The sequence below is a fragment of the Sceloporus occidentalis genome, unplaced genomic scaffold, assembly GCF_023333645.1.
Source record: "Sceloporus occidentalis isolate IW3139 unplaced genomic scaffold, rSceOcc1.0.p SCAF_8, whole genome shotgun sequence".
Taxonomy (NCBI): Eukaryota; Metazoa; Chordata; class Lepidosauria; order Squamata; family Phrynosomatidae; genus Sceloporus; species Sceloporus occidentalis.
In genome coordinates, this window is record NW_028316988.1 from 39,270,830 (window position 1) to 39,283,664 (window position 12,835).

Sequence of the window (12,835 nt, forward strand, 5' to 3'; positions counted from 1 at the left end):
GAATGGAGGCAGACCTATTCAAAACAAAGGAAAAGATCAAGGCATTATCATTGTATCTGGAGGTCTGGAGAGAAGCTGGTAGCAATCACACAAGCAGTTTAAAAAACTTGAGAGCAGCCCAAGTATGCCTGAATCCATATATACCAGATCAATGAATATAGACTGAAGAATCCAGCCAGAAATAGAAGCCTCATAAAAGTAAAGATTTCCCCTTTGACATGAATGTCAAATCGTAACTGACTGCAGGGGGTGATACTCATCACCTTTACTAAGCCAAAGAGCCAGCGTTGTCTGAAGACAACTCCGGTGGTCATGTGGAGCTGCATAGACTGCTGTTATCTTCCCACTGAATTTATTTATCTGCTTGCATTTGCATGCTTTTGACTGCTAAGTTGGCAGAAGCTGGGATTAGTAATGGGAGCTCACTCCATCCCATGGCACCTGGGACCTGAAATGCCAACCTTCTGACCTTACGACTGTCAGAACTGGCATCTTAACCACTAAGTCATTGTGTCTCTAAGAAGCCTCATAGGACCAGGTCAATCATCCCTGGCTTTTTCCCCAGTCCTGGAAAGTGGCACATGTGAGACCTGAAAAGCAGCATAAAGCATCTCTCTGCCTCCCTCCCTTGGTGGGTTACCATAGCCAACACAGGGAGTGGAAGCAGAGTCTCAATGTGTGAGTCCCCAGTTCAAAAACCTATTAGAACTTGACATTGTGTTTGTGCCCCATAAAGGGAAGAGACTTCACTTTTTTATAGAGCATTTAATTTGCATAGAGATGGGTTGCCCAGCTGCCAATGCTGCCTGGATTTAAAATAAGTGGGGAAACATTTCACCTATTCATTGCCAGGTGAAGAAACACTTCTCAGCACTGATATGGACTAGCCAGAATATTCCAGAGTGCCAAAATATGCCACCTAGTGTCCAATTTAGAGACTACTGTTATCAAACCTACATCTGACCTTGCTGCCAAACCTCTTGATTGCATTTGAAACAGTCAGGGTTGAAACATATTTTAGGAGCACAGGAAACTTTCTTAATAGTAATATAAATAATAAATTTTTTATTTGTATCTTGCTTTTCTGTAACTAGACAATCAAAGTGGCTCACAACAAATTAAAATCCACACTTACAAATTCCCCCCTTAAAACAGGATTAAACATATTACAATTAAAATATCTATTAAAACAGAATAAAAAAAGAAAATATATACAGTATGATGAGGACAGAGCAGTGGGCTAATACAGGATGTAAGGGGCAGTCATTCTGTGGCCGGGCACTTTTTATTCAGGAAAGGCCTGCTGGAAGGGATCCGTCTTGACAGCTTTTTTAAAGCTGTCTAAGCTGGCAATTTGACGGATCTCGTCCGGCAGACCGTTCCATAGTTTGGGAGCAATTGCAGAGAAGGCCCTCTGGGAGGTAGCAGTTAGTCTGGTTTATAAAGGCTGCAATAGATTCCTCCCATAGGACTTGAGTGTGCGGGGCGGATTATATGGGAGCAGGTGATCCCTCAAATAGGATGGGCCAAAGCCATGTAGGGCTTTAAAGGTTGTAACCAACACCTTGTACTTTCTTATACAAAGACTGATAATCTTACCACCTAGACCAGTGTTGTCTACTCTGATTGGTAGCAAGCTCCCAGGCAGAGAGAGATCCCATCACCTGAGATGCTTTTAACCAGAGGCCAGGGGCTGAATCTGGGACTTTCTGCAAGCAAACCATTGCTGTACCACTGAGCTACAGATTCCCCCTTTACACTGCTTGAAAGTAAACCACATCTAAGCCAGGAGTCTGCACAGCGGCTCTTACATCAATGACCAAAGCCACAGTGTAGATAAGAGTTTAAAGTGAAGGAATGTGAGAACATTATCTGGCCTACATAGAAATTTTCTTTCCATTGATGGAATAATAAAAACCACCAGAACTACATCAACATCTTTAGTCTTTATTGACATCTAAAAGGAGAGTGTTACCATTTTCTGGATTTCAGTTTTGGGGGAGGATTTCGTGGAATGAGAAACAGAGCCCTCATGGGATGCATGTCACACAAAGCTGGAAAAAAAGGAAGGGAAAAAAGAAGACATAAGCACTTAAAAGGGACACTTTCAACCTAGTTCACACATGTACAACAGAACTGGTGTTCTCCACACCCGCTTACACTAGGAGCCTTAAGGCATGAGAAAAGAAAGCCAAAATGGATCAGGAAAATAGTGGCTTTCTCCTTGCCTCTCCACGTGCTCTCCTAACCCATTTCAGCTTTCTTTTCTCATGTGATAAGGCTCAAGGGCAGTGTTTCCCAAACTTTGGTCCTCCATATGAACTTCAGTTATCAGAAGCCCTGGCCAGCTGGGTTAACAATCAGGAATTATGGGACCTGAAGTAAAAAACATCTGGAGGACCAACGTTTGGGAAACACTGCTCTCAGTGTTTGATGGTTAGCATCTGAATATGAGAGGAGGCTCGCCTGAAAAGCTGTGCTGAAGGTAAACCTCAATGATGTTACATAATGCTGTATTCACACGGATGCAAATTGTTCATGAATGAGAGAAACATGCAAGTCTTTAATTGGGTGTCGCTAACATCTCATGAACAACTTGTGCATCTGAATCAGTTCCTCATGCCAAAGAGATAAAAGTGTAATGCATCTGAGGAAGTAAACTGAAGTCTAGGAAAGCTCATGCTGCCAATTTCTTTCTTTCAGTGAGTCTCAAAGGTGCTACAAGATCTCTCTACGTACTGATCCTGCAGACTAACACTGCTATATTTTTGAATTCTACCACGGATAAATGTGTGAACAGACTTCACAAAACCGATTTGCATTTGTCATTATGTGATGTGATATGAAAGCTCCACCTGTGGTGTTTGCTCTATATTGGCCCATTCACACATGCACTTGATGTAATTGTCCTCAAACACTTAACATGCATGTAGCAAATCACCTTCTTTCTTTATGTGTGTTTCCTCTAGCAGGCCAAATTCATTGCTAATGCTCTTGTTGGGTGTTTTTCTCCAGTTGCTGGAGTCTTGTTATTTTGTAAGAGTTTGTGCTGTATTGCTTGACACTGAAAACCACAGCCCTTGGGACCGTGGTTAAAGTGGGTGGGGAAAAGGGGATTTGTGGAATGGACACAGCAAAGATATTCCACTGGTTACTCCTTACACAATGAGATCAAAAAAGGATGGAAAGTGGTTGCATAACATATTCCCAGCAGCAAAGATGTTCTTGCACTGGGTGACAGTGTGACCAAGGGCTTTTTTGTTTTAAAAAATTCCTTTTAGCTTTAAATAAGACAAAACTATTATTTCATTTAGCAGCCGTTTACACAATCCATATATACACATATGGTGTATGTATGCATCCATGCATGCATTCATTCCAATAGTGTTTTATACTGTTTTACATTGTTGGAAAGCCAAAAGTGGTTTACAATCAAAGAAGACACGTCAATTAATAAAAAATGATGAAGGAATAAAAACAATAAAATAATTTATTAAAAAACACAACTGGTGTTAGTCAGGGCAATGGCCACCAAGATGCCCAAGAAAACAAGTATTTTGTCAGTAGTGGAAATACCAATACTGGGGGCCACCCAATCTCAATGGGGTGATAATTCCATATGAAAGGTAACACAGTAGAGAAGACCATCTTCTCCACTGCAACCAAGCAAATGCCAGTTAATCATAGTATGGCTTTTAACTGAAGAGGAATGACCAATGTTCAGGCAATGTCTGAAATTTAAGAGCACTGGGCAAAATGTTGGAATATGCAACACATGGCAGTATGCAACCAACTTACGGGGAGCTCCTTCAGCCATCTCTATAGCTGTGATGCCCAGCGACCACAAGTCACTCTGGAGGAATAGACATAGAAAATAAAGTAAAACCAATTGCCAAAAGTAAGCCAGCATCCCTTATACATAACCCAAATTAACAAAACTACCATAGGCTCTATAACAGCATATGCCGATCAGATGTGGTCTTACAGATGTTGTTGGAATTCATCTCCAAGCAGTTCCAGCAAGCACATCCAAAGGTGAGGAATGCTATGAATTGCAATCCTAAACACCTAGAGGGCAGCATTTTGCCCTCCCCCATCTACACTGCATAGTTATAGCACTTTCATACCACTTCATGCCTCCAGCTTATGGATTTGTAGTTTGTTGCGGGTACTTAGAATTTTCTGCTAGAGAGCTGTAGTCCACTCCCCTCAAGTACAACATTGGTCCCCTTCCTAGTAACAGTCAAGCAGAAAGAAGAAGTGGGGACTTAGCAATACAATAGAGCAGGGATGATGAAACCTGTGGATTTGATATTCTTCCACATTTGAATTTTGTGAATTTTTGTACGTTCTGATTAAAAGTGATAGTCAACAAAAGAAAGCTGGAATGAGAAACAGTATTTATGAGATGAATAACAGGCACATCTTTGGTGGTTCTGAGCACAGGAGTTGATTCTGAGAAGAAACCATAGCTAATCTTGTATACCAAGAGCTAAGGGGATGAGAAGAACAAAATGTGTTTTGTATTCTTTTGCTTAAATGCTTCCACAGGAGAAGGGCAAAGGATCAGCCAGCAAGCATCATCAACATCAGCAGCAGCAGAGGAAAACTTACTCTGTAGTCATACGTAGATTCTGGGTTTTCATCACAAGCGATGACCTCAGGCGCCATCCAGTAGGGGGTCCCAATGAATGTATTCCTCCTTCCAATCGTCCTGTCTAGCTGTGCGCTCACTCCAAAATCCACTGGAAAAGCCAAAGAGGTGCAAAAAAGTGAAGAGAGAGAGACAAATTTGAAGCCGTGTGCAGCAGTGGCCATGTCAGTGGGGCAGTAGACCTAATCTTTCAATTGTGTTTCAGAAGGCAACATTGATGTGACATATGTACACGAGCCAGCTGGAAGACTGTGCCTGATATAATATTATTATTAAAGTTTAGCAAGCTATACGGAAAAAAACCCCACCCCACTCTTAAAACTCTAACTATTCTCAATGAGTAACTCCCAATGATCTTGGTGAGAAGAAAGCTTTACAGTATACTTTCAAGAGAGTTTTACAAAGAAGGAGAAAAATCAAAGTAGAAAAGCACACAATACAGTCTCTTCCCTATACTATGGTTACATTTAAAACAGGACTAGACAACTTGTGGCCCTCTTGATCTTGCTTGGACTGAAACCCTTATTATAACCACATCATCATAGGTAAAAATGAGGGATGATGGGAATTATACTCCAACATCATCTGAAATGTTGCATGACTCCCACTCTGATTTAAAGCATCCCTACCTGTCGGCTTGTCACTGCGCATGATAGTAACAGAGATACACTGCAATGCACATGATAATCTCCAGCAAAACTACAAGGAATACATACCTAACTTCACTTCAGCATTTTCTGTTAGGAGAACATTCTGCCCTTTAATATCTCGGTGGATAACATGATGAAGATGTAGGTGTGCTAAGCCCTGGGAGAAAAATCACACCACTTAAGCTTTCATACCCATTTTTGTTATATCTTTTCTAACTGGAAGGGGCTCCTATCTTGGGTAATGAAATGGTTATGCTCTCTCAAATAATGATATTCTTCCAGAGATGGATGGAGGATTGAGAGGTCATGATGGTGGGAGTTTCAGTCAATGGGAAGATAATGAAGTAGGCCTCTGATAGGAGTGCTAACTGCATGTGACTATTTGAAAAGGCTTCATTTGTAGACGCCCATTTTGGAATCAAATCACGCCATCTGGGTTTATCCTTCATCCAAACTCTTAATAAAGACTGTCCAATATAATGGTTGTTAAATTCCTTATTTACTTTTGCCTTGTCATAAAATAGGTACCCATGCCAACCATATCTATTTTCTGGTCCTTCTAATTGTAATGTTCTTTTTCGTCCTAATTTTATTCAGTCTATAATCCAATTCATGCAACATGCATAATAACATCATTTCAAATTAGGCAAAACTAAACTGCCTCTTTTTAGATCATCATGCATTAGTTTAAATTTAACCCTTGGGTCAGTCCTCTTGTTTTGACTATGAACCTATCATAACACAACAGCTGAGCCTGCTATTAGTATATATGATTAATATTATTTCTATTATTCAATGGATTTCTAGCCCACCTTCCAAGTTGTATACCCTTGCTAACAAGGACTGGAACCAGATCAATAGAACAGATATTGAAAGTTGATATCAGAGAAAATGTGTTCTTGCTTCAGAATTTTATCAGGACAACACTCACCCTGAGAACCTCTCTGCAAATATATGCAATCCAGTCTTCCTTGAAACAGTTCCCTTTTGTCTTCTTCACCAAGTCTGTTACAGATCCAGCTCCACAGTATTCCATTACCAACTGGTGGTGGCAATAAAAATACAGTTTTATTATTAAATGAGAAGTAGCACAAGTATTTTCTAGACTGTTATACCTAGAAACAGCTATGGAAAATTGTTTTCATTAAAAGCATGTGATTAAAGTCAAAGCTTAGAAACATTAATTTTAAACATGAGGTGTTGCCATTACTTTTAGAAAGCAACATTGCTTACAGCAGGATCTGCTTAATGGTTTGATCAACTGGTGGCTCAATGTTAAAATTTTCTAGAGCGAAAGAGGTTGACTCAGCTGGAAAAAAAGGGCCTACTGAACTATTAGTAGTTCATGGCTTTCCCATCGGATGGGTATAGAGATGATGATTAAGGCCCTCCTTCTCTAAGTATGAAGGTATACGGATTGATGTTTGGAGATTTAAGGAACTAATAGGGATGTATCATTCAGTATTAGTATTTTATTGACTGTTCAATTGTATTGTATTATTTTAATAATGTAATCCCACTTCAATCCTTGGAAGAGACGGGACATATAAATAATAATAATAATAATAATAATAATAATAATAATGAAGCAATACAATACAGTATCTGTCATGGCATGGTCCATTTCAGAAGCAGAGCCTAACCACCTTCTCTTTACTTTTTCTGATTCTATTCTGTACTCTGTGGGTCAAAGTAACCATACTGCCATTATACAATACCCAACAAGCTATGACTTTTACAGATCACAATTTGTATCTGAACAAGAACTGGCAGTCATGTTATGAAGTATCCTTTTCATTCTGATTTGTAGGCAATGTTGGTTTTCAGGAAACACAGTTTGCCCCAGTTAGATGCCAAGAAGCAAGGGATTGCACAAGCCCAGAAGACAAGGGATAAGTTGAAGCATGCAAAGGGAGAGAGGGAGGGATGGAGAGGAAAGGAAAGGAGCATGTGAGTCCCAGCACACCCAAGGCGGGTGGGGGAACCCAAACCATGACTTGATTGTGACATCTGAACTGACCAGATGTTAGCTTCCAGTGCATGGTAGGAAATGTTAGGCATGCCAATGGCTTGCAAAGTTTGGAACAGAATTCAGAGACAAAGCTATGTTAGTCTGGAATATTAGTATGCAAAGGGATCTTGCAGCACCTTTGGCCAGTCTGAAGATGGCCTTATTCTCGAAGGTGCTGTAAGATCCCTTTGTAAAGCTGGGAATAGTGGTGCTGTCATTCCTCAGCTTCTGAAATAATAAACAGGCTCTAATAAACTCTCAGGACTGACATCATATTTGTTTTGCAAATTGCTAAAGCAAAGAAAAATCTTGACAGAACATATGAACAAAACTAAATAATAACGAATTTCAGTGCATTTGGCAGATGTGTCTTTAAAAATGCCATTAAAACCACGCGCACAGATGTGTATAATGCAGTAGTGGCTAATGCTCTCAATCATTATTTAAATTTTGCCTGTAATATTTCTTTTAAAAAGTTCACTGAAGTGCCTTCTAATATTCCAACCAACATTTGCTTCTATTAGACTCCTTTGCTCTGAACATAATTGCTCATTTCATAAATAGTGCATAATAATAATTGTAGCAGGCATAAATCATCTTCCAGATGATTGATAACCATGAATGATCCCCCAGTAACAACCACAGCATTAAAGTCTTGGACAAGACCTGAAGGCCACTGTGTTCAGTATTTAGTACTGAAGCCATTATCCTCTATTCCTGAATATTAGACCATATATTCCAGATACTAGACTACAGAAAGGATCTATGCACTCATGCCCCTTAAACCGACCAATGAAGGTAGAGGAAGAAATCTACTTGTGGTACTTGCCTTTCTGCCCATTCTCATTCTAGCCCTCTTTCAAGAGATTTATTTTTGCAGAGCGTTCCTTGATCCTGGATTGTTTGTTGTGTGCTTTCAAGTCATTTCTGACTTGTGGCAACCATAATGCATTATGGTTTTCTCTTGGCAAGATTTGTTCAGAGACAGTTTGCCATTGCCTTCATTTGGGGCTGAGAGAATGGGACTTGCCCAAGCTCACCGAATAGGTTTTCATGGCACAGAAGAGATTTGAACCCTGGGTTGACTATACACTAATTACACTGTAATGAAAACAGGGATACCTTTTACAACAAACATTTCATATTAGTTGTTTGGCCTTGCTTCCAGAATAAAACAGTTTGAATTATCTAGGGTAGGTTAATAAACTAATCTTCATAGGACTCTTCTTTGTTGAGATGCTGGTGGCACAGAGGTCAACTTGGACTTTTGGGGCAGGAACAAGATGGAACGACTGTCACATCGCTCTTGAATGGGAAGCTCCTTTCATTTATACTTCATGAGATATCAGCAATATTTCCTACCTAGGAAATCCCCTGAGAACGACATGCATGCTATCCCAACTACAATTGTACCAATCCTGCTTAAAAGTACTTGTTTTAAAGGAGAGATACGCTATCAACTCTCAGTCGACTTGTTAAGTCTAATAAACATTTCAACTTGAATCCCACCTCTCACCACCTCAAACTTCATGGAGCTCTTCCATCCCACTGATGTAATCTTCTGGCTTATTAAAGTATAAAAACATAAAGCATGAATTCTGCAATATGAGTGACATCAACGATGCAATGATGTAATTTGATAAACTGCTGCTAAGAGTTATCTTGAGGGAATAGCAAAACCATTGTGTTGAAATATATTTTTAATGCAGTCTTACCTGTACATATGTGCATATCTGCACTGGAGAAACATTTTTTAAAAATGTAAATTTGAGAAGACAGCACAGACAGGTCTGTGTTAGTTTCCAGGTGCAGTACAAAGTGTTGTTGATTACCTTTAAAGCCCTACATGGCTTGGGTCTGAGTTAGTTGAAGGAACGTCTCTCCCTACGCAATCCGCCCCGCACTCTCAGAACAACTGGAAAGAATCTATTGGATTATCCAAAGACCAGATTAAGATCTACTTCCCACAGGGCATTCCCCAATTGTGGAATGGCTTGACAGAGGAGATCCGTCTTATTACCACCTTAGATGCCTTCAAGAAGGCACCCAAGATGCATCTCTTCTGGAGAGCCTATCCCGCAGACCTGCTATAACAGCTTTAAGACGACACTCCACTCCGAACATGTATCCGGAATCAGATATTGATATTGCATAGGTATAGGTTTTTTAATGTGTTTTTAAGTTTTTCTTTTTATTATGAGAATGTATTTTAATTAATTATAATTTTATACTTGGTGTTCTCCCACCTCAATCCGTAGGGAGAGGTGGGATATATATAAATAAAAATTATTATTATTATTATTAAGGAATTTTTTGTTCACTGCATTGCCTTACATATGTGGAGGAGTACATGCATGCACTGGTAGAAAACTACATAAAAAGAACATTCAGGCAAACAAACATGCCACATTAAAAGCATGCACATTCCTGCACATGACTGAAAAGGTGGGGTGGAGAAGACAGATATAAAATGAACTGAGGTAGCAGAAAGCTGCTTCAAAGCATGCATGCTTCAAATTCAGACTTCAGTTGGGAAAATCTTGTTGAACGGCGACTCAAGAGCAGTGATACAAAGAGAAACAATACAGGAACAACAGAGAAACAATGAAGGAAGAGATCCATCTCTAGATGGGAACTGAGAGTAAATGACTTCTCAGACAGGGATATTAAAAGAGGCAGAAAGGGAACTGGATACTTACCCACAGCTGATCGTCCTGGCCTGCAGGACTTTTCTTTACAAATGCACCATAATATGTTGCAATATTCCTATGATGGGAATATTTCTTCAACATATTTATTTCCAGTTTGATTTCTTCTTCCTCATCCTTTTGATAAAAAAGAGGGGGGGGGGAATGAGAGGAAAACAAAGACCACAAGTATCAATAAGCAGAGCTTGGAAACATCACTTAGACTTTGGAACATAGGAAACTGCTTATTGAATCAGACCATTAGTTTGGCCACCCCAGTGTTGATATCCCTAGTAGTTTCCTATCTAAGCTCCAGCCAAGCCTGATGCAGCTTCTGAAACTGGATGAGACAGAGGTCCAAAACACACAACAGAAATAATCCAGTTCGGGACAGCTTTAACTGCCTTGGCTCAGTGCAAGGGAATCCTGGAAATTGTAGTTTGTAGCCCTAGAGCTCTCTGACAAAGAAGGCTAAATGTCTCAAATATCCCAGAATTCCCTTGCATTGAGTCAGAGGAGTTAAAGCGGTCTCAAACTGGATTATTTTTGCAGTGTGTTTTGGACCTGAGCACTCTGGAGTTTTAAGAGTTGCAGTTCCAAACTGTAACCTTTTCAGACTCTGATCAATAGGTAGGGATTATACAGGTTACTCAAATTCCTGATTTAAGCCCAAAGAAACTTGCCTTTGCAAGCAAATCTCCCAAGATATGAACTGAAAGGTATATTCTGCAATAACTAAAGGTAGCTCTCCAGGGTTTCAGAGGGGAATCTTTGCTAGCTCTGTTTGGAGACTTAACCTGGGACCTTCTGCATACAAAGCATGGGCTCCACCTGATAGTCTTATCTCAGCCCAAAACATTATTTTAGGGCTAATAATACTGAGTCCCTTACAGGTATGTTCTGAGATGATAGCTGGAATGTTCTTGGTGTAACCAAGGCATATGCTGAGGCAATTGTGCAAGGAGATGTTTAGTACCTCTTTCCACAACTACAGCCAGAGGACTGCTAGGTACAGCTCTACCCATCTAATAGGGGTTTTTTTAGGGGAGGGAGGTACTTGGAAAATATGTTCCAGGCTGTTGTCCAGTTGTCCTCCTGGACATCCAAGTAAATATGTTGGCTGAGCTTTCCACTCTGTAAGCATCAAATAGGATCGCAGTCACTGTAGGTAACATATTTGAACAATATTTGAAATGAACTTGTATGAAGGGTATTATTAGATTGCAATATGAAGCTTTTAATCTGCATTCATTGTGACTGAGGAAGTCCAAAGCAATCAGAGACATGAGTCTCATGCACGGGTGCATCTGGCTGTCCTAATTATAAACTATTTCTCCCCACTCCACAGAAAGAAAGAAAAAAAGAAGACTTTGATCTTTCCACAAGTGCCCTGCCCTTTTCATTCTGTGAGATAACAGGGGACATGTCTGGTGGGGGAGATACTTGAGAAAACCACACTGATTCTCAAAGCCTGCGCTGCAGACTAAAAGTTCCCATGCCCCTCCCAGAAGCATGACACACCAAAGTGGCTCTTCCTGACAGATCTTCCCAGGATGATCCATCACAGCAGGGCTGCTGCCCCAGCAACTCGCAATAAAGCAGCTTGGGATCAAAGCTTAAGATAAAGGAGGATCCAGAATGGCTGAGCTGAAATGTTGCCGCAGCTCTTGGAACATACAGCAAAGGCTCTTCAGAGGACAAGGGCCTCAAAGTCTTTTTCATCAGTGATTTGCCACAAGACATCTGCTGAGATGGAAGTGCATTTGCAGAGTCAAAGGGTTGCCTTGTTGGTCATTAGGACCAGGTTCAGAAGGCCTTGATCTGGGTCTCTCCACAATCTAGAAACATGGCCTTTTGAGTTGTGACATCCTGTCTCTGGAACTCTCTTTCATCCAGGACCAACCAAAGATATTTTGCCTGAGGCAAAGGACTAGATGGCTCTTCCCTGCCCTCATTCTTGAGTACAAGCAAACTAGACTGGCATGTGAATCCTACTTCAGAGCTAGCAATGGGATAAGGTCCTCCTCAACCCTAAGAAGGTTAAGAGGGACATGATAGGTTTTGTGGCACACAGCTTTGTCCTCAATGTTGGGCACCTTGAGGTGGTTGCCCTCCTTTGCTTAATAAACAGTTGGAAACTACTTTGCGCTCCAGATGTTGTCACTTGAAAACCTCATGATTCCTTACTCTTAATTATATTGGTGAGGGCTGATAGGAACTGCAGTCCAGAAACATCTGGAGGGACACATGTTGAATGGAAGTGCCAATGTTAGGGCTGGCCCTGAAGAAGGGCATAAGTGTTAGAGCACTTGCAACAATACAAACTGCTCTTATGGATAAAAAGAAACACCTACCAGAGCCTCCTGTTTCTTGACATGAGCAATCAGATATTTCTGGAAAGCCACAAGCAGGAAATGAGGTCAGAAGCCTCTCCTGCAGTCATTCATGAATGACTGATCCCTGGCTTCCTGCCTCCAATCTGGGAGGTAGCATATAGCCATTGCACCTAGTGGCCACTGAGTTGTCCTTGACGGGTCTCTATCTACCACCACAATGCTTTTTAAAGTTATCAAGGGTGATGGTAGCACCATTTTGAGGCACTAAATTCTACACATTCAAAGACATAGCTGTGTTAGTCTGAAGTCTGTAAATCAGTATGCAGGGAGATCTTTGAGACTAAGGGGCTCTTCAGACTGGCCATTAAGGCCAGCCTGGGGGAATAGTTGGTGCATCATGTCCACATGATGCACACCCCGACTCCGCCCCCCCAGAGTGCTGTGATGCCGTGAGCATCCTTTCCATTTGTTTTAAACCTTTCCATTTGTATAGGCTT

The 12,835-nt window shown here is 40.8% G+C and overlaps 1 protein-coding gene across 1 annotated transcript in view; it reads right to left on the minus strand.

Annotated features, from left to right (window-relative positions):
* LOC149308717 (traf2 and NCK-interacting protein kinase-like) overlaps positions 1-12,835 on the minus strand; it is a 104,056-nt gene that overhangs the window by 57,794 nt on the left and 33,427 nt on the right. Inside the window, exons 4-9 of the mRNA XM_089536354.1 lie at positions 10,015-10,140; positions 6,236-6,346; positions 5,371-5,461; positions 4,615-4,745; positions 3,799-3,853; positions 1,976-2,054 (exon numbers count right to left, since the gene is read on the minus strand). Coding sequence (XP_089392480.1) covers positions 1,976-2,054; positions 3,799-3,853; positions 4,615-4,745; positions 5,371-5,461; positions 6,236-6,346; positions 10,015-10,140 — 593 coding nt within the window. The remainder of the gene's footprint in view (positions 1-1,975; positions 2,055-3,798; positions 3,854-4,614; positions 4,746-5,370; positions 5,462-6,235; positions 6,347-10,014; positions 10,141-12,835) is intronic.